This window comes from Emys orbicularis, chromosome 3 (genome assembly GCF_028017835.1).
Source record: "Emys orbicularis isolate rEmyOrb1 chromosome 3, rEmyOrb1.hap1, whole genome shotgun sequence".
Lineage (NCBI taxonomy): Eukaryota > Metazoa > Chordata > Testudines > Emydidae > Emys > Emys orbicularis.
Window position 1 is genome coordinate 70,471,577 of NC_088685.1, and position 21,215 is coordinate 70,492,791.

A 21,215-nucleotide genomic window follows, 5' to 3' on the forward strand; every position below is an offset into this window, starting at 1 on the left:
GATTTGATATCTTTAGAATGAAAATATTGAGACTAAGCAATCCTTAGTCATCTTTATAAAATGCTGGGATCTACAGATAAGTGCTGTATAAATACAAAGTGGTGATGTTTTTATATTAATTAAATACCTGAATCATTAACTTTGACTGTGTTTCAAGTTCATTCTGGATCCCAGAATGTAATGAGTTTTGTGATGTTGAAATGCCAGGTGAGGCTATTCTGCTTTATATAATTCACATACCTTGTTTGGCATGAATCATGAACCACTGTCAAGCTTTAAGTCCAAGTTCCCACCTCTAAATCAGATCCTAGAGGGAAGGCATACGAAGGTGCTTCCAGCTCTAGATGATGTCATAGACTGGGTACTCTGAAGAAACTATTCACCATCTATTCTAGGGGGAAATTGAAGGATATCTTCTTCTAGCTCAGTCAATACTTCAGCCCTTTTTAAATACTGAGCTTTGGATATAAAAGCTAAACAGCCTTAGTTTATTCTTTAGGAAATCAACTTTACAAGAAAACTGGCAGCTTTAAATTACAGAACTTGGGGATTTCTTTCTTTCTTTTCTTTTTTCAGATGAGTAGAAAATACAGTACTGAACATTATTCTAAGTACTTCAGCAAATGCTTTTCTTGTTTGCTGGTTATATTACATCATTAGCTATTTGATTCTGTTTTTCAGGATGTTGGCTAAGGATGAGTTGGTGGCCATACTTCAAAAATGTGTGGAGATTTTTATATCGTCTTCTGGAAAACAGTTTAGCAACACGGTAGAGAAACTGGAGGAGTTCCTGGCACGATTTCAAAATCTGGAAGGTGAGCATGTAACTTACTGCCAAATTGTTTGGCATCAATAATCTGCTATAAAATGGCCTCAAAGAATCTACATTCTGATGAAATTCACTGGCCCTGCTGATGTCTCATGGTATTTTGAGATCAAACCCCAAAATTTCTCCACATAAGAATATCAATATGGCAAGCGTTTTTGACATGGAGTACATCTTTTCAAAAACGATTGACATGCAAAATAGGGATTGTCGATATTTGTATTACAGCTGACGGGGCCCATCATTTGTAAAATGGAAGAGTGGTGTGAGACAAGGAACTGGACAGATCAAAGGAGGTTGATGATAAATGACATCTGATATATATATTTTCTTGAGGTTTTTCATAAAGTGCTTTACAGCTTTCAAAAACATTTCATGAATAAGTCAAAACTTGAAAAATTAATAGTAGCAAACTCCTTTACACATACATTTGGGCTCATTACCATGCCAACTAATAAAAATGTGCAAATTAAGTCACAGTCAGATCCAAATAAGAGATGGATTGTTCAGGTCAGGGTGGCCTGATTGCAGTGGTAATGGCCAGTGGCAACCTGTAGAGTTCAACAGTGCAGCCCAAGGGAAAAAGTGAAAGGTCCTATATTAACAGCCTCTTTGTAACCACAGCATAGAGTATAGCCAATCTCAAGCATTCAAAAATCATGAGTGGCTTAAAAATTGAGATTTAAAAAAAATATTAATACATTTGGACTTTTTGTTTATTTTGTTTGCCTTTAGTTTCAGAGCCTTCAGTACATTCTTCATGATTTCAGGCTTTTGTCTGCAACTGTGAGGGCTAGAAGCTTATTTATTTGTAAATTAAAGCTGACATTATCCCATAACAGTTGTCTTCAGGAAATTAGGTTTTAAGAAAGACTTCCAAGATCACAAGAGCAATGATAAAGTTGCAGGATTTGGCATCGCTGAAAATAGGCAGCACATCTACAATCTTCCCTGTGCTCATTAATGTACCTCACCCTGATTTTGACAAACGACTTCTAGGGTGAGGGGGCAGTATAGTCTCCATGCTTATTGAATCTTTGGCCTTTGTTGATGCTGACAGAAAACTGTGATGATGGATTTTAAGATGTTGACACCTGTCCACTAAAATTGGACTTCAACTACCAACTCATTTCATGTAATCCACCAAACAGCTATCATACTTCACCACTGACCTGAGCCAGACTTAAACCTGTGACCTACAGGTGACAACCCCATAAGCAATGCAAGTAACCTAACAGTCTGTTGCTTTGAATATTATTAGTTGTTACTGTGATAGGAATTGTTTGTTTTAAAATTAATCAAAATTGAAACTTAGCCCACCACCAGAGAATCAGGATTTTTTTTAAAGCAAAGTTGCTAATTATTGATGCAATTATTGATATACAAACTACAGGGTTCTGAAAGCAAAATTCAGGCATAGGTTAAAATTAAGATAAAACTGGTCAGTCAAATGCTTCAGTATGTTCTATTTTTCACTTTGCTCTCACTTCAGTAAATCCAGGTTATGGAGTTTGGGAATGGCAGATGAGAATCTATTTTCTCTTTAAAAATTTTGCATGGGAAAAATGTAAATTTACAATGTGAGGAGTTTTAAAAGCTCATTAAGTGGCTACTTCATTGAGATCAGTGGAGCTTTGCCAATTTGTACCTGTTGAGGATATGGTCCAGAAGTTTTAAGTGAAATGTAAGTGGTGCATAGGCCTTGTGCTGGCCCTCTGCACAGGGCTGAATTTTCTGTTTTTGAATAACTGTTCACAATATAAATTACACAGTGACGTGTTGTTGACCTTTGTTTGCCAGGGGAAAAATTTAATAGCTAACTGGACTTCGGTCCTCATCTAACATGAAAGAGTACCATTGACCCTGTCTCAATTTCGCCTGGGTCACCGAGTTTCTCTAGATATTAGAAAAAGTTTATGCCATGTGTTGAACACTGGTTTTGTTCCAGTAGCAGAAACCAATGAGGTACAAGATGTGTCTGTGTCATCACAAAAGGAACTCCAGAAGAAGACAGACCTCTATCACCTTCAGAAGGTCAGGCCAGTTTTACTTTCTACAAACTAGTTTCAAGATTTATTTTTTTCAAGCTGTTAATTATTCCTGATTAGATCTGCCCTGCACACCGTAGCTATGAGCAAATCATGTTCTGTGAGTGACTTGAAAATTTAACATCCTGCCCAACCTAAATGTCAGATAAGAAGCCACCGGCTTGAAGGATTTCCATGACTCCTGCCTGTCTGACTAAGCATACTGGCCTTGATAAAAAAGCCTGCAGCACCACAGTCCCATGCATATTTAACTTACGTTGGCATGTGTTGACAGTCCTCCGGTAAGTAGATTTCCCCACACAAAGAATAAATCACTTTTATACACTTTTCTACTCCACCTCCTTCCCCTTCCCCTACCTATCAATCAATTCTGATCCTAACCCTCTACCTCTTTGTAGAGCTTCCTTGCAGATGCTACTGTTGCCTTCCTTAACATGCAGAGAGCTTCAGCCTCCAGGTTTCTTCTCCTACATCTGGATTGTCTGCTCCCAGTTCTACCCCTTTCTTCTTAGAGGAGAAGCAGCAGGGGTTTCTCATTTCCTTCCACCCCAGTCTTAAAAAAAAGAATGGTAGCATCTGATTGGCTCTGTCCCCCTTCCCCCTGATAAAAGGGCAAGCAGCGCTGCAAGGAAGGAGCCAGAAGCTCTCCAGCCTTACTCTGACTAAAATTTCTAGTTGCCCTAGGCAAGTTGGTTTGTCAAGTCTGGTAGCAGCCTATGAAAACAAGGTGTGTATGAAGTGCAATGTGTATGAATGTTTTAGTTCAACATCTCTCTACACCGTTATTTTGTTGTAGCTAAATTGACAGCAAGTGGTACATCAATACCTATTTCAGCACTAAAGGTGCTTTCATTTATATTTTTAACTGCACATGTTGAGTCAGAATTCATTGCAGCTAACAAATTCATATAATAATGCCAGTTAGCATTTTGATAGCACCTTGCATCATGCATCTGAGAACTTTACAGACTTTTAATCTGCACATCCTCCCTGTGAGATAGGTTCATATTATTATCCCCATTTTGTGAATGTGGAAACCGAGGCCCTGGAAGGCTAAGTGACTTGTTCAAAGTCGCATAGCAAATCAGAAGCAGAGCTGGGGCGAGAATCCAAATTCCCTGTGTCTCCGTCCCTGGCTCCAACCAAGAGACAACTCTCCCTTTCCTTTTATAACACCATAATGTATGTTAATTTTAGGAATGGAGAAAAAGCAATCTGAAATTTTCTTGTCCTAGCCTCAGGACACTAATGTCAGGATTTGTGTTAGCTCTGTCTTAGTAAAACAGACTCTCACAATGAAAACATTTATTTCCCTTCTTAAGCAGCCAGATACTTGTATACCTTTTGTAAGATAGCATACAAACAGGGAACACAGTATTGTCAGTCTAACTTTATTTCCGTTTAGATTAGTATGTGTTACCTAGGAGAGTCATGGCAATCATTTTTCATGTCTTGATTTCTAAAATGCAATAATCCTGTCAGCATCACTCTAGATAAATGGGTTTGCCATCCAAAATGACTGGGCTGTGCATTTTCTGTCTTTTATAGACTTTGCTGGAGTTGAAAGAATCAAAAAGATCTAAGAAACTAACTAAGTTTGAAATGCTCCGGTTCGAAGTTGTTGACTTTATAGACAGCCTGGTAAGGTGAGCTTTCCTGTTCTTTGGACCCTTTAATAGTTGATACAGTATCATAAGATACCATAGAAAAATATATACATGCACGCACGCACACACAGAACAACAGTTTACCAAACAGTTCAGACTTGGGAGAAACTGCTATCAAAATCACAGCTATAGTCCTGCAATATGAGACATGTCCTCTCCACTCTTTTTATTTCCGTGAAATGTTGCTGTTGGGTGTCCTTGCAGCCATCTATGTCTGGATGAGGTCTCTGAAAATGCCTCTTTTCCATAGAATGCTGTAAGGAGTCTGAAACATACATTGCGCAACTCATTCCTGCTGCTGCAGAAGATGAAGAAAAATATGGCAGTTGACAAGACAAGGTCAAATTGGCCCACACCATAATCAGTATTGGTCTATCCATGATTTCTTTTCTGCATTGTGTAGGCTAGGGTTGTGATACCCATTTCTATTTTGGCTAATGCAAGGCATGGCAGATGGGCTCGTGGAGGCAGTTCCAAGTGTAAGCATCCACAAGGAAGAAAGTGTGGAGACAAGGGTGGGAGAAGGCTATGAAGGCAGCGGTTAGTTGTGCATCTTCAGTAGAGGGAAGGATCAAAAGTGTGGAGCAAATAGGGACTAGGGCAGAGAAATTGGCAGGAGCTAGATTGTGCAGAGGTACGTAGGCCAAGACAAGAAGCTTGAATTTGAAAACAAAGGTGAGAGCAAGCCAGTGAAGGGATTTAAAGATTGGATGGGTGTAGGAGTAATGAGCAAGGCAGATGACTGGTGTCAGCATTCTGGGTATTGCCTGCATTGTTGGGTGAATTTGCCCCGGATGTAGGTAGGATTCTAATTAAGAAATGTTTGAAGTGGGAAGCTGGGTTGATAATTCCTAAAATTCTCATTTTATTTGAAGTTGTTTCTAGGTATTGGGGGTATCTTATTTTTCAGAGGTTTTCTGCCCATGCCTGTTGTGAAATGCACATTCTTGCTATCTCTGTGAAAGCTTAGCTTTCAGTAGGGTTTCATAGTGTCCTTTCAGTTGAAGAGCTGTCTTTTTCATACATCCCATGTTGTTCTTTTAGAAGTTACCTTGCTCCTGCAGAGATGCAGACCCTGAACGAAGTGGTGTATTTCAACACAGCTAACACCCTCCGTGAGCACTTGAATGCTGCCCCACGGATTGCTCTTCACACAGCTCTGAACAACCCCTATTGCTACCTGAAAGTAAGAAATGGACAACAACTATGTGACTTGTTCATAGTTCTGTGTGTAATTCGTGCATGGTCTGTGTGAGGCTAATGTGTGTATTTTAATGTTGCTATTTCATAACATTTGGCACACAGTAGGGTCTGTCACAAGGAACAAGCAAGTGGCTCTTTATGAAGCAGCTGGGGAACTGGCTGAGAGCCAGAGAATCTGCCTGATTCAGGAAAAAGCTGATGCTGCTTCATTAAGAGTTTTGGACGGGAAGGCAGTTTCCAGAGCCTCATTTTTAACTGCCTTCTCTACAGAGATAAGCAGAAAGACTTTCTCACCTTCCACTTTGACTGGGTGACCGTGACCCTGAAAAGAGAGTCCTCCAGTTACCAAACCTGGTCCTATAGGCCCTGTTCATTTTACAAAAATAGTGTTTTGTCCTGTGTCTTTGTAAACTCATGTAGATTGGCTGCCTGATGGAGCTGCTGGTCAGCTGAGCTGCTGAAATTAAGGACAGACTGGCTGTATACAAAAGTATCTAAAAGACTCCCTCCTTTTCATACCTATAACATAGTGATGCCCTGCCCCTTCTTGTTCCAGACCTTCAGAGATCCGCACACCACCTCCCCGTGAGCTCTTGAACGAAACCAGCCCCCCTGACATAGTCAAAATCACATGGTGGCAGGGAAGGAGAAGGGGTGGATGGGAGAGAGGCAGGAGTGGGCATTCTTTTCTCTTTCCCACTCTCATGCACAGTTCCCTGATGCCCATCCAAACCATCCCCGTGTCCCAGTTTTTTCCCTTTAAAAATGTGGCCATTATGTGGAAAAATGAGATTATTGCCATTCATGGATGTTTGCATGCTTGCTGCCTGAGTCAAACCCAAACCAAACTGGATAAGTGTTTGAATTCTGTGATCCAGTCTGTGTTGGGTTTGTTTGTCTGTGTGCTTATTTATCTGATCCTTTACAATTTTATCTGGTTATAAAAACACAAAAGACTTAGATTAGGAGAGCCAGCTAAATCCAGTTTCTAATGTGCTTAATGAATATTCTCTTAATTAAATTTACAGAAATGTAAAAGACCTAGATCTCTATCTTTACACATTTGTTCTTTGCATTTTTGATGCATTTCTTATGCTTGTTGGGTATCTAACTCAGTGTCTAGTAGGAGTACTGGCTGTGGCAGTGTATTACTACTATTTTAATCTGTTTGAATTGAAGATATAATTTCCCCAACAGTGTCTATAAATTCTGCAGAGTTTGTACTTTCATGGGCTACAACCAGAGCAAAAGTTCTCTGATAAAGATCTAGCTATCCAGAGCTATTCCTACCAAAAAGGTGCAGGCAGGAAAGAATCTGCCACTGTAAGGTACCAGCAAGTGATTAAAGATATGATGCCATTTCTCATGGGACTCTAACCCAGCTTTTACCTCAGCAAAATGTGAACTGGATTGGTATTTAGCCTGACAGAAATGTGTACAAAAGAATTGTAATTCTTCTTCGGGTGCTTGCTCATGTCCATTCCATTGTAGGTGTGTGTGCTTGCCACATGCACTGGTGCCAGAAGTTTTTCCCTCAGTGGTATCTGTAGGGGACTGGCTCTGGTGCCCTGTGAAGTGGCACGCGGTATAAGGGGTGAAGCCCACTCCCCCCCAACCCTCAGTTCCTTCTTACTGCCAGTGACGGTGCTGAAATGTCTTCTTGCCTCGGCAAGCTTGCTCCTCTCAACTAGTTGTGAACTTTCTGTATATAGTTGTTAGAAATTTTAGTTTTATAGTTCCCTTAGTGTTAGGGTTGCCAACCTTCCAGGATTGTCCTGGAGTATCCAGGAATTAAAGATTAATCTTTAATTAAAGATTGTCATCTGATGAAACCTCCAGGAATACGTCCAACCAAAGTTGGCAACCCTACTAGTGTAGACTTAGTCCTGAATGGGACTTAGCCTAGGGACGGGGCATGCCCCAGTCCCCAGGCTTCAAACCTTGTGACTGTTGCAAGAAACCCATGCCAGTCAGTGATCCCCATAGAAGCTGTTTGAATTGCTTAGGGGAAATCCACGTTAGCAACAAGAATCACACAAGCATGAGACGAGTGTCTCACAAGCAAGAGCTTCAGATCGCGGACCAAAAAGGAGCAGGACATTCATCTCCGAGCACTCCTTATGGAGTCGGCCCTTACACCGGCCTCAGAGCCGACCAGGTCGGACTCCGCTCCTAGCATTGCAGCCTTGGTCCAGAGCATTCCGCCGGCACCAGCCTCAGATCAGCACCAATGCCCATCCCCAGTACCAGCTAAAAAGCAAAGAGAGGCCAGAAGGGGACGTTCTCCTACATCCCATAAAGGGGAGGAGAGCAAAGGCACGCGAGGGGCAGCTCTTCCCCTCTAGACAGAGGTTGGGCTCCGACTCCTACTGAGTGGTCAAGCCCACTCCAAGACCCACCTGCCACCCCGGGGAGCATCAGAGGCACACGGCACCTCGCGGTGCCGTCCACACCGCCTTGGAGGTGCCTCATTTGAGGGATACACCTGCCTTGGGACCTTTCTAATGGTCCGCATCAGTCCCGTCAGCGCTCGCCTGAGCAGCACCACCAGCCCACGGACGCGAGTTGGCTTGCCTGCCAGAGTTCCCGGCGTCGTTCCTTGGAAACCAAGCAGCGTTCCTCGGGCTCGAGGCGGCGATCACCAATGGGCTGGCGCAGAAGCGCGGCACCAGTCCCCAGAGCCCTGGTGCCGGGAGCGCCCGAGCCACTCTCCCAGCTCATGGCACCGCTTCGGAGGGTCGAGACGCCTGTCCCCAAAGCCCCATCGCTGGAACGCCGGAACAGTTCACTGCAAGCGCATCAATGGTCTCTGACACATCGGTCTACCCGCTCCCATTCCTGCTCTTGCTCAACGGAACGGCATCGCTCGCGAAGCATAAGGCGTCCATCACCAGGGTACCGTCACCTATCTACCGAACGCCATCACCGGGATTGCAGCACCGAGTGCCATCGCCCTCATACAGATCCTCAGCGGCAGTCTGGGGCCAGAGCCGATCGGATCGAGGTAGACAGGCAGCCTCGGCACCGTCCTGGTCCCCCAGGCATGTATCCCCCCCCCCTCAGGCTCCGACAGCGAGGAGGAAATCCTGCTCACTGGCCAGGGCCACCCATCGGTGGCACCGGCATTCCCCACTGGGCCACAAGTGGCAACGTGGCTTCAGGGCCAGTGGCCTGCCCCCTGGCAACTCTGGAATCCCTGGGGATTTCCCCAACCATTGCAGGTGCATAGGTCGGCCTCAGGGGCATCTGACAAATGGTTGGCGACAGTCTCCCACCCGCCCCCTGACTCGGATGTGGAGTCAGAGTGGGCTCCCCAGGTTCAGCCAGCCTTGGCTGAGGCCCCCATGGCAGAAGTGGTGGAGTTGGTTGACCCGCCTGTACCTGCCTCCTCGTCTTCTTCGCATGATGAGGTGATGGTTGGGCCCTCTCACCTGGTTCCACAGGACCATGCCAAGGCTCACCAGGAGCATACGCGCCCCACTCCAGAGGGCGCCAGAGCCAGTCCCATACGGATACCACTGAGGGGGGAAAAGCTTCCAGCATCGGTGTATGGGGCAAGCACGCACACCTACAATGGAATGGACATGAGCAATACATCTTGAAGAACAACAGTTTCAAAAAGTTAACTGTCTTTTCTGCCCTGATGGATTGCTTGGAAACCCAGCTACTGGCAATTCAAAATATCACAGCTAGGAACTGCTTGGCCTTGTGTCAGTATGATATGGGTAATATGAGCCCAAAATATCCCTGGGGCTTAGAGAATCATGGAGGCATCATGTTTGATCTTGCAGAGAGGGTGAGTTTCACACAGAACTTGAGTAATAATTCCCATCCCACCAAGATGTTTGGAGCAGCAAAAAACAAAAAATTCCATAAGCTGCATCTAGCTCTCTTTTTTTTGGAGGGAGGGATAAGGCCCTTGATAAAGGGAATAAATAGAGATCCTGAAAAACTTATTTTTCCTCCATCTGCTCCCCTCAAAAAAGAGCACAGCCAGGTTTTTAACTTGTTCCTGAGTATCTGTTTATGCTCCTTACTTGGAAGCAGCACTAGTTGCCAATTAAATGTAATGTTGGTGTTTAAGGTCCTCCTTTTCATTAATGATTGCATTCTAGAACAACTTCCTGCTTATCAGTCTTAGTATGTAGTTATTTCCTGCCAGAGACAGATTATCTGCTGTTACCTCAGGAAGCTGAGGTTTCCATGAGCACTGCTGCAGCTCCCTCAGGGCATGCTATAAAGACCTGGCCATAAGATCATAAGCAAGCTGTCATTCTCCAAACTCAGGCATAGACCATGCATTGCTAATCAATAGTATTCTCCCTTGATTAGTTCCTTTTTTCCTATGTTCGGTCCAAATGCCCACACTATAGAAGTTGGGCCTTGCCCTGTTTTACACAGCTGTTTGATTTCAAACCAAATCAAAGTGGTCTTACTGGTTGGTAAAATGGTAGCATAGGGAATGAATTACATTATTTTCATGAATTGCTGACTGGCTCACCAATGATACAGTACAATTTATCAATCTAGACATCAGCTGCATTAGTTAATAGTCACACTATTTAGACTGAAACCATCTGTACTGAACTGTCAGGTAAATTGACATAATACCTAATCCGTTCAATTTCTGTCTTCTTTGCATAGTGTAATTGAATCTGAAAATCTGTTAGACTGAATTTCTGAAAACTCTATAAGGGAACTTCCCATAGGCACTGGGATTGCTGAACACAAACTGGAAGAATCAGTTGTAAAAGGCAAATTTAGAAATGTAATAAACAGGAAATGAAAGTAATTCCTTGCCTGATCTTTTCCTCTGTATTGAAAAACCTTTGCTTATGGTGGTGTCCTTGTTCAGCATTTTTTAAACTTATTTTCTAACTGACCTATTATGCAACCAAATGTTGAAGTATGGGTTTTAGCCCCGTTATTAGCAGCTGATAGCAGCAGAATCAACGGTGTTGTTCACAGCGGGAGCTCCTGACCTGTTAATGTGGATAAAGTACGATCAATAAATGTATGAGCTGATGTCACAGTGCTATGGATTGCAACAATAGCATAGAAGATTTTTTTTCTTAGATAAGGTCCTTTTTTAACTTCGCAGTCAACTAACTAAAGTGTTGTCGGTTTGGATTTCCTGACATGTGGAATGGTTTCTCAAAATCAGACTTCAGCTTTGCAAGTACTGGTTTTCAAACCAGAGAGAGGTGATGGTTTATACACATTGAAGATAAAACTATAAGAAAAACAAGTAAACTTGTTAATGTATGCAGACAGATTTATGCTTATATTCCTTCCCTCCCTGAGGGCAAAAAGCACGCTGACATCTATTTATTTGATAATGAGGACAGAGATGAAGTGTTAATCAATTTCTTACCTGATCTATAGAATTAAATATTCCTTACTCTAGTGTACAAAATAGAACAAGCAAGAGAGAAGGGTAATAATCTTAATAAAATACCTGCTGTGGGTGCTCCACTGTAGGTGTGCTTGCGTCCCTGAGCTGCTGATCAGAGAACTTTTATAGCAGTGTCCATTACGCCCACACACGCACTGTCTATCCTTGTGCCCTGCCACAAGGCTAGCCAGCGTGCGTGGGCTAACCCCCCTCAGTTCCTTCTCAACTGCTGCAGCTAGAGACAGAGCTATTGGCCCTCCGTTACTACCATTACCTTCACTTACATTTCTATAGCTAGTCTCCCCAGTCGTAGTTGTAGTTTTCTTCTTTTCTATTTTCTTCCTAAAAAAGGGGGGGGGCTTCTTCCCCCCCCCCTTTTTTTTGTTGGGGACCCTTCCCCCAGTAGGATAATGCTTGGTTTACCGGACTTCCAGAAGTGCCTCTCGTGCAAAGAGGCTATCCCTATAGCAGACAAGCACTCCTGGTGCATACGCTACCTCGGGGAAGGCCACATTCCACAGAAGTATGGTCTCTGCCAGCAACTCAGGCCCAGGTCTTGCAAGGACAGGGAGTTGAGACCAGAAGATCATCTTCATGGAGGCAGCCCTCCAACCCTCCCCGGACCCCCACCAAGAGTCCCCTGGCAGACGTGATTCTTCCCCACAGCCCTCAACTTGCAAGGACTGTGGGTCGAAGAAATCAGCCACTGACCCCTCTCATAAGTCATCAAAAAACAGAGCGGGAAGTCCTCATAGTGAGCCCCAAGCCAACCATAAACAATCTCCAGTACGCTCAGTATCCTCTGTACCATCTGCACTGAGACAATCTCAGTCCAGTATCCATGGCTCACAAAGATCTGCAATGGCAGATACCATTGACACACCTAAGAACCCAATAGGCACAGGCACCGAGTTAACAGCACCAAAGGACAAGGACAGGAGTCAGCACTCCACTAAGATGCTGCCGGTACATGCTACTCCATCAGCACTGTCATCAATGCCCCATTCAGCACTGGAGTGGTCAGTGTGGGCAAGATCTCCATTCCCCTGGTACTGCCAGTGACAGCAAGGCAGTCGGTACCACTGGAATTCCAACACTCGAGACACCTCTGCATTTCCAACGTACTGGAGTCTCCTTGTCTCAGTAACTAACTGGGACCTCCACACCAGTCTTCTTGTGGTACGGGAGTCTTCCCTGCCACATGCCCCTGCTCTCTAGCGCCAGCTCAGACAGTGAACCGAGGCGGCTATATCACAGTACTCCTCTCAGGCTCCCTATGGTGCCCAATACCAACAGGGCCCCCCAAGCATACCCTCAGATGGCCCCACCACTGCCACCTTGGTGCAGTCAACCGTTGGCACCACCACGGAGCTCTATGCCTCCACCAGGCCAGTGGCCCATGCCTCTCAAGCATCTAGTCCTACCCGAGATGCTCCCCCTCGGCTATGGCGTCCAGAGCCTCAGAACCTCCAGAAGAGAACGTGGAGGAACAGGAGGGCGGCATTGAGGAAGAGGTGACCCTGAGGACCATATCCTCCTTCCCATATGAGACCATCATGCATCCCACACCATCCCTGGCTGATGACTTCTGCCTTTTCCAGGACCTAGCAAAGAGAGTGGCAGACACTCTGCAGATACCATTAGAAGAAATCAAGAACACCCATCACAAGTTCCTTGACATACTCCACTCCTCCTTATCCTCAAAAATAGCCCTCCCTATTAATGAGGCTCTTCTGGATCCCAGAAAAACCATATGGCAGACCCCAGCATCAGTGGCGCCTACATGCAAGTGGGCTGGAAAAAAATATGTCCCAGCAAGGGAGATGAAATTCTTCTTCTCCCACCCTCCACCCAACTCCACAGTGGTGGACGCTGTCAGTTCTCGTGGCCATCAACACCAAATGAGGCCCAGTCCCTACAATGAGGATTGGAAGCATTTGGACCTCTTTGGAAGGAAAGCCTACTCTTCTGCCTTTCGAATTGCCAATTACCAAGCCCTAACTGTGAAATACAACTATGTGAACTACTAGAAACTCAACAGTTTTATTGATCAGCTGCCTGACCTGCACCGCGACCAATTCATAGCCATCATTCAGGAGGGACAGTTAGTGGCCAAGACAACGCTACAATCTGCTCTTGTTGCAGCCAACACAGCCCCAGGTCCATCTCCATGGTGGTGATTGTGTGGCGTGTGCCATGACTACATCTGTTGAGCTTCCCTCATGAGGTCCAGTCAACTGTCGAAGATCTTCCCTTTGAAGGCACCGAGCTCTTTGCAGAGATGGATTCCTCTCTTCACACCCTAAAAGAGTCTAGGGCTACTCTCTGCTCGCTGGGCATGGGCATGGGCATCTACACACCAGGACAAGAGAAAATTTAGTCCGCAGCCCCAGTACAAACCATGTACTTTCCAATACCCAACTCAACGCTACTACAAGCCTCAGAGAAAGAAAATTAAGTTCACTGGGCATAAATCATCCGTCCCACAGTCTTTCACATCCCAGCCATCCACTTCCAAGCACCAATTTTGACATGTTGGTCAATGTGACGATAGACCACTCGCCCCAACCACTACAGCTGACCACTGCTTTCCACCCATTTGGCCACCATCTGATAATGTTCCGCAGCATCTGAGAATGCATAACATCAGACCAATGGGTCTTGGAGATTGTTCATAATGGGTACTCCATTTTACCTCCCAACTCCCTCCACAACCCCCTTCCCTGTCCCTCTTCAGGGACCCTTCTTGCAAGAATTTACTACAACAAGAGAGAGATCATCATCTCCTCCAGTTAGGAGCCATAGAACCAGTACCCTAACATTTATGAGGCAAAGGGTTTTACTCTTGTTATTTCCCAATACCCAAGAGGAAAGGAGGTTGGAGACCCATATTAGACCTCAGAGTACTCAACAAGTTTGTCAGAGCTCAAAAATTGAAGATGGTCACTCTAGCAACAATTATTCCAGCATTGGAGCAGGGAAACTGTTTTTCAGCCGTCTATCTTCAGGACACTTACTTCCATATCTCAATCCTACCATCTCACAGACAGTTCCTTAGATTTAACCTAGGACAAGATCACTACCAGTACAGAGTACTGCCCTTCGGGCTATCCTCTACTGTGAGAGTATTCTCCAAGGTTCTCTCAGTAGTGGCCGTGCACTTACGTTCCCAAGGGATTGTGATTTACCCCTACCTGGACGATTGCCTCCACAAAGCTCAGTCCCTCCAAGAGGCTCGCTGACTCACTAAATCTGCAATAGACTTTCACAGAACTGGGCCTACAGATCAACACCTAGAAATCAACCCTCGTTCCTGTTCAACTTCTGGAATTCATAGGCGCCGACCTCAACTAGTTACAGGCCAGAGCACTCCTCTCTCAATGCAGATTCCTTTTCTTGGCCACACTCATAGAGACCGTTCAAAAGAGCCCACAAATATCAGCCAGACACTGCCTCCAACTCTTGGGGCATATGGCAGAAGGCACAGCGATGATACCACATGCCAGGCTTCACATGCAATGCCTCCAGATGTGCTTCAGCTCAATTTACAGACCAAACAGAGACTAGACAAACTCTGTCACTACCCACCAGGATCAAAATCTCCTTAGACTGGTGGAAAGACCCAGCCATTATTTGCAGGGGGATTCCCTTTTCACAACCCCATCGCGCCCCCACTTCCCTCCCCGCTGTTCCTTCTCACCATTGATGCATCGCTCATAGGGTGGTGCGTGCATCTAAACGACCTCACAATACAAGGCAGGTGGTCATCCACACAGATATTCCTTCACATCAACCTCCTAGAGCTAAGGGCGATCAGGAATGCTTGCGCCTATTTCCTCCCACTGATCAAGGGATCACAAACGAGACTCCTAACAGACCACGTGGCATGTATATACTACATAAGTCGACAAGGGGGAACCAGGTTACCCTCCCCCTGTGCAGAAGCAATGAGACTATGGAATTGGTATATTTCCCATGGCGTCACACTGTTAGCAGCTTACCTCCTGGGCGCACACAACTCGATAGCGGACAGTCTGTCGCAGATTCCCACACGACCATGAGTGGGAGATAAACCAGCTGTACTTCACGACCTATTCAGGCGATGGGGCACACCGACCACAGAACAGTTCGCCACTTACCTACACTACTGCTCCAGAACAGAGATAGGACAACACTCCATGGGCAATGCTCTCCTCCTCACCTTCTCTATGCCTTTCCTCCTTTTTCCCCTATTGTCAAAAGTCCTGTTAAAAATAAAAGAGAGAGAGAGAGAGAGAGCACACGTCATACTTGATTGCTCCTACGTGGCCAAGACAGACCTGGTGCCCTTACCTGTCATAACTCACAGTGTGCCCGCCGATCTCTCTCCAGTGCACACCATACTTCCTCTTGCCGAACAAAGGACGCACTCTACATCCCAACCTAGGGATTCTTTGCCTCAAGGTGCAGATCCTTCATGGCTCCAACACCTAGAGAACTCCTGCTTGGAGGAGGTACAAGAGGTATTACTACAAAATAGACAGTCCTCAACACGCCATACTTACCTGTGAAAATGGTCCAGATTCCAGTTTTGGTGTTCTTCCCAACAAATCTCCCCAACACCTGCAGCTATTCCAAAGATCCTAGAATATGTACTGACCCTAAAAAGATTGGGGTTATCTCTTAGCTCTTGGAGTCCACATAGTGGCTATAGCAGCCTTCCCCCAACAAGTAGGGGGATACTCAGTGCTATCACACCCAACCACTACAAGATTCCTCAGGGGTATAGTAAACCTTTTCCCACAGCCCTGACTTCCTATCCCCACATGATACCCAAACCTGGTATTGAAAGGACTGACTAGGTCTCCCTTCGAACCCATGGCCACCTGTTTGCTATCAGAAAGGCCATTTTCATTGAGATGTGTAAGCAATCACCCTGGATAGGAGAATAGGAGAAATCGCAGCTCTGATAGCACATCCCCCACACAGTATTCTTTCGGGACAAGCTTATGCTCAGGCCACATCCAAAATTCATCCCTAAGTTAACCTCTCCATTGCACATGAATCAATTGATTCACCTTCAAACTTTCTACCGAGACAACAGAGAGGCTATATTACACACATTAGATGCCAGGAGAGCCCTTGCCTTTTACCTGGATAGGACGAAGATTTTCAAGAACTCTCCTAAGCTCTTCATCTCTATTGCAGAAAGGTCCAGGACTGTTAGCAATATCAGCCCAGAGACTCTCCCAATGGGTCTCGAACTACATTAGACAATGTTATCAAGTTTGCAATATGATCCCTCCATACAGTGTTCGCACGCACTCCACAAGGTCGATCTCATCCATCGCCTTCTTCAAGAATGTCCCTATCAGAGATCTGTAAAGCAGTGATATGGGCATCAGTCCACACCACCTCAGAACGTTATGCAGTCACTGGGGAGTCTGCCTCCAATGCCATCTTCGGCACCACAGTATTGTCATCTGTAACTGACCCAACTCCAAAGTCCCAGCCCTCCAATAGGGATACTGCTCAGGAGTCACCTACAGTGGAGCACCTATAGGGACGCTTCTCAAAGAAGAAAAAAAAGTTACGTTTCAGAGTAGCAGCCGTGTTAGTCTGTATCCGGAAAAAGAATAGGAGTACTTGTGGCACCTTAGAGACTAACAAATTTATTAAAAATAACAGGAGTACTTGTGGCACCTTAGAGACTAACAAATTTAGTACTCCTGTTATTTTTGCGGATACAGACTAACACGGCTGCTACTCTGAAATTTATTAAAGTTATTCACCTTGTGCAGTAATGATGGTTCTTCGAGATGTGTGTCCTGATGTGTGCTCAACAACCCAACCCTCCTCCCCTCTACTTCGGAGTTCTTTTCTATTACTTTGCGTTAGAGAAGGAATTGAGGGAGGTTAGCCCATGTGCACTGCCTAGCCTCGTGGTTGGGCGCGAGGAGAGACTGCGCATGTGCGGGCCTAACGAACACTGCTACTGAAGTTCTCCAGTCAGCAACGCAGGGACGCAAGCACACCTAAAGTGGAGCACCTATAGGGACACATTTCAAAGAACCATTGTTACTGCACAAGGTGAGTAACTTCTTTTTGCAAACCAGATGATACATCATTTAATTTCTTATATCGCCAGTGGATTTGTGTTGGCGTTTTTTTGGGGTTTTTTTTGCACTCATCACCCTACTTCTAGAGGCACAAACAATAAATATGAAAAAATACAGATAGTACTAACTTCCTGAGTCATCTGGGGTTGATCATATTTGCTTTCAACTCTAGAGATCTTTAAAGATAAAATATGCGGTGAAAACTACTGCCTTCATTTTCTCTATTTTTTTTTTATCAGAATCAAACTTTGAAAAGCGACGTCGGATGCATTTCTAATACTGCTCCTGACATATGCATAGTGTATAAACTTCATTTGGAGTGCGGCAGATTAATAAATCTTGTTGACTGGTTAGAGGTATGTGAAGATGAAAATATTGATTATATATGTGTATAGTCTCTAGATTTTGCTGATTTTTTTTTGCATGCTTTTCTTCATTTTTTTTTTTTCTCTTCAATGCCATCACTTCTGAAAGTCAGTCTTCTCATGCCACACTGACTCCTGTCCCTGCAAGTACGTGTAAGGCCCACAAATCACCATCCCACTCAACCTCCCCTCCCAGTGCTGGGAATCCTTTATTACCAGCACTGCTATCCCAACAATGAAAATCCCTGTTGCTGCTTGTACGTTGTTTATGTTAAGTAAACCAAATTTTATGCTTTACAGAGCTACCTTTTTCCTCTTTAGCCTTTTAACATTTGCTGATGCTCGTGTTCACAGAAAAGCTTGTGTAATGCAAGTACTGTCTCTGAGATGTGTGTGGTTGGAGGGGTTATGTATCTTACCTGCTTTTCTCTTTAGGCCTTTTCAACTGTGGTAACAGCCGTTGAAGGAACAGACCCAGATTCAGTGGCCACAGACCAGGTGGATGAAATTATCCAGTATCCTTTGTTATTTCTCGCTTGAATTTATTTTTTAATGTTCACATACGTACAAGCCAGTGGCCTTTTTCTTGTGTATGAACAAAACTTTTACTAATGCAGCTTCCCCATGCACTGAGAACTGACTGAAAGAGGGCTAAATACTTTTCAAGCAATCTTATAATAAAAAAATACAAAAGGACGGTTGACCATTTGTCATATGGCGCTTTTTGCCAAAACCTTCATTCTTTTAGGGTTGGGCGAGGTGAGGTCCCAAGTGCCACAGAATGTTGTTAGTATAATATATGCCCATATTTCATTATTCTGTAGCATATTGTAGATTTCCTTCAAAAATGTCAACTTGCATTTAATATTTCTAAGGAAGTTAAAACCTCTACCATTTAAAATCAAGTATATCTAAGTGTTGAGGAGAGATGAATGGCACAAACAAGCACATCAAAGGCATCACCTCACTTATTATGCAAATAAAAATAATTAATGCCTGAATTGAAGTCAAAAGCTGGGGCATTGTTTCTGTAACCAGAGGATGGGTTTCAGTCAGGTGGGTGGGGTTCTGCCCCTCATTCTTCAGTTTTGTCGTCCAGGAATGTACAAACAGAATAACCCTAAATATTGAGTTTACAAAATTAATATTTTGTAGCCCTCAGTCACCACCGTATCCAACCCAAACAGCTAGGAGCTGCATGGGTTAGAGCAGTGGTTCTCAAACTTTTTTACTGGTGACCCCTTTCATATAGCAAACCGCTGAGTGTGACCCCCCCCCCCCTTTTATAAAGGCTGGAGGCAAAGCGGAGTTTGGAGTGGAGGTTGACAGCTCATAACCCCCCATCTAATAACCTCATGATCCCCTGAGGGGTCCCGAGCCCCTGGGTTAGAGCAAGGGATACTTTATCCTGTAGGTCAGAGGTCATGTTGCCTTGATTGAAATTCATTTAAATCTGTGAACACACCTTCTTGAAACAGTGCTTACTATGCATCAATAAATCCCTCCCATGCTAGAGAGAAATTTAAGTGGTGACTTCATTCAATTATTTTAATCATGACATATGTACTTGTTAATTTCCTTTACCAGAACTTCCAGCGCTCGTTTTATTAGAGCTGTTTCAGAACTGGAACTTTTAGGGTTCATAAAACCTAGCAAACAGAAAACAGATCATGTGGCAAGGCTGACATGGGGAGGCTGTTAAATGATAGAACAAGTCAAGAAAGACTAACCAATGTATGCACGCTGCCTATGAAAATTCATTATAGCATGGGGACAATGCAGCCATTGGGACAAATTAATCCTTTATGTAACTCTACTGATGTTAAAGGAGTTACATAAAGGATTAATTTGACCTCTTATGTACTATATTCTAATTGCCAACAAAATATTACCTCTTTTCTATACATGTTTGTATGGACAAGGAGTCAGCTTTAGTACATGATTTAATACTCACTTAAACTTGCAAAGTTCTGACCACTGTTCTGTACCAGTTTTCATCTTCTGTGATGTATGGTGTGGTTTAGGCTAGGAGGCCAGAATGAGATTATGTTGAATTTTCTTTTAATGTGTAACTATGAATGCTGAATGTAATTTGCTCACAATCTGGATTTAAATGGTCATGTTATGAAATGTTCTCCAGATACTGCATATTTTCAAAAAATCATTCTGCTGAGATTTTAAACAAGCCTCTGTAACCAGAACCCCCCTTGTGGTGTGCAGTACCAGCAACTCTGAGCGGAACTATTTGATGATCCTGGTGATGGTACCCTGGGAAGACTTGTCTACAAACAGAAGAAAACTGGGTTTCTGTATTAGAAAATGAAGGAAAAGTGTTCCTGAAGGGACAAAAACAATTGTTTCTATCCAATTTGATAACATAGCTGGACAGTAAATAAGACTATTTAAAAAATACTCCTTTAGCTAGACTACATTAGTCAGATTTCATTATCCACCTAGGAGAAATGAGAACATTGCACGATTATGAGTGCTGAAGGAAGGTAATAAAATACCCATTTAAAGTACAAGGTCATCATTTCTCATCTCTCCCCCCCCCCCCCCCCCAAAGATTTTTGTTCATTGTGCAGTGGGACAAGTAAGGGAAACAGCTGTGTGGGAATAATGTAACTGTTGACATGATTTTATAACTGACAGCTATTTAGCCACTGCTATCACATGATGGGTGGAACATTCCAAACCATTTGTGCCCTATACAAGGAATGAAATAAGTTTAATCATGGGGCTATCCTAGTGAAGTGTAGACATTAAGACAGAACCACTCCAGATCACAAACCTAGCGATTGTGAATTGTTTGTAAAGTGCCATCAGTCTAGAAGTACAATGTGGAAGCCTAAAATAAGGCTACACTGTTTCTCAGCATTAAAAATCTGCAATACAGGTTTGTCCTGATATAGTAATCTATTGTGATTTCTCTCCCCAGGAAGATAAATAGTTGATGTGCAGTGTTTGACTTTTTAAGTTAGATTGAAGATCTCAGTATGGAATCGTGGGGGCAAGCTAGCCTACTTTCAAAGGAAGGATCAAGGTTATATTTTTTCTGATGAGCTGATAAATAGCCCCCAAACGTACTCAGATACATTCTCAATGTGGTTTGTGCAAACTTCAGGCCAGAGAGTCTTACTACTGTTACTAGGAGCTGCACAGCTAAAGGGTTAGTGCATTTACTCTTAAAAGCCAACCAATGCTTCCCAGCCCAGCCAGTGGAAATTTTGACTGGTAACTGCATGCATGCTATTCAAAAAGACAAAATCATATTTTTTTTCCCCAAAAGAACTGAACACCCTAGGTTGCCTTGTTTGCTGAAATAATTGCTTTTCTGAAGGAACCACTTGCTCATATGCAGAAAAAAATAAATCTGACAAAGGAACATGGTGATGAGGATAAAGAGGAGTTATGTACTGTAATTGCCTCCAAAATGTGACCAACAAAATACCTGAACATGACTTACTCCTTGTGATGGGTGACTTTAATGCTAAAGTAGAACATGACAACCAAGCAATGGAAAGAGCAACTGGGGAAAAGCCTGCATTGGGAACAATCAACCAAAATGGCAAGACACTTACTGAACTGTGCTAAGTATCTGACCTAGCTCTTG

General features: G+C 43.9%; 1 protein-coding gene across 1 annotated transcript in view; it reads left to right on the top strand.

Annotated features, from left to right (window-relative positions):
- ORC3 (origin recognition complex subunit 3) overlaps positions 1–19,304 on the top strand; it is a 75,568-nt gene extending 56,264 nt beyond the window's left edge. The window contains exons 14-20 of the mRNA XM_065400753.1: positions 682–815; positions 2,778–2,860; positions 4,423–4,520; positions 5,586–5,727; positions 17,477–17,593; positions 18,038–18,117; positions 19,199–19,304. Coding sequence (XP_065256825.1) covers positions 682–815; positions 2,778–2,860; positions 4,423–4,520; positions 5,586–5,727; positions 17,477–17,593; positions 18,038–18,117; positions 19,199–19,304 — 760 coding nt within the window. The remainder of the gene's footprint in view (positions 1–681; positions 816–2,777; positions 2,861–4,422; positions 4,521–5,585; positions 5,728–17,476; positions 17,594–18,037; positions 18,118–19,198) is intronic.
- The last annotated feature ends 1,911 nt before the right edge of the window (positions 19,305–21,215 follow it).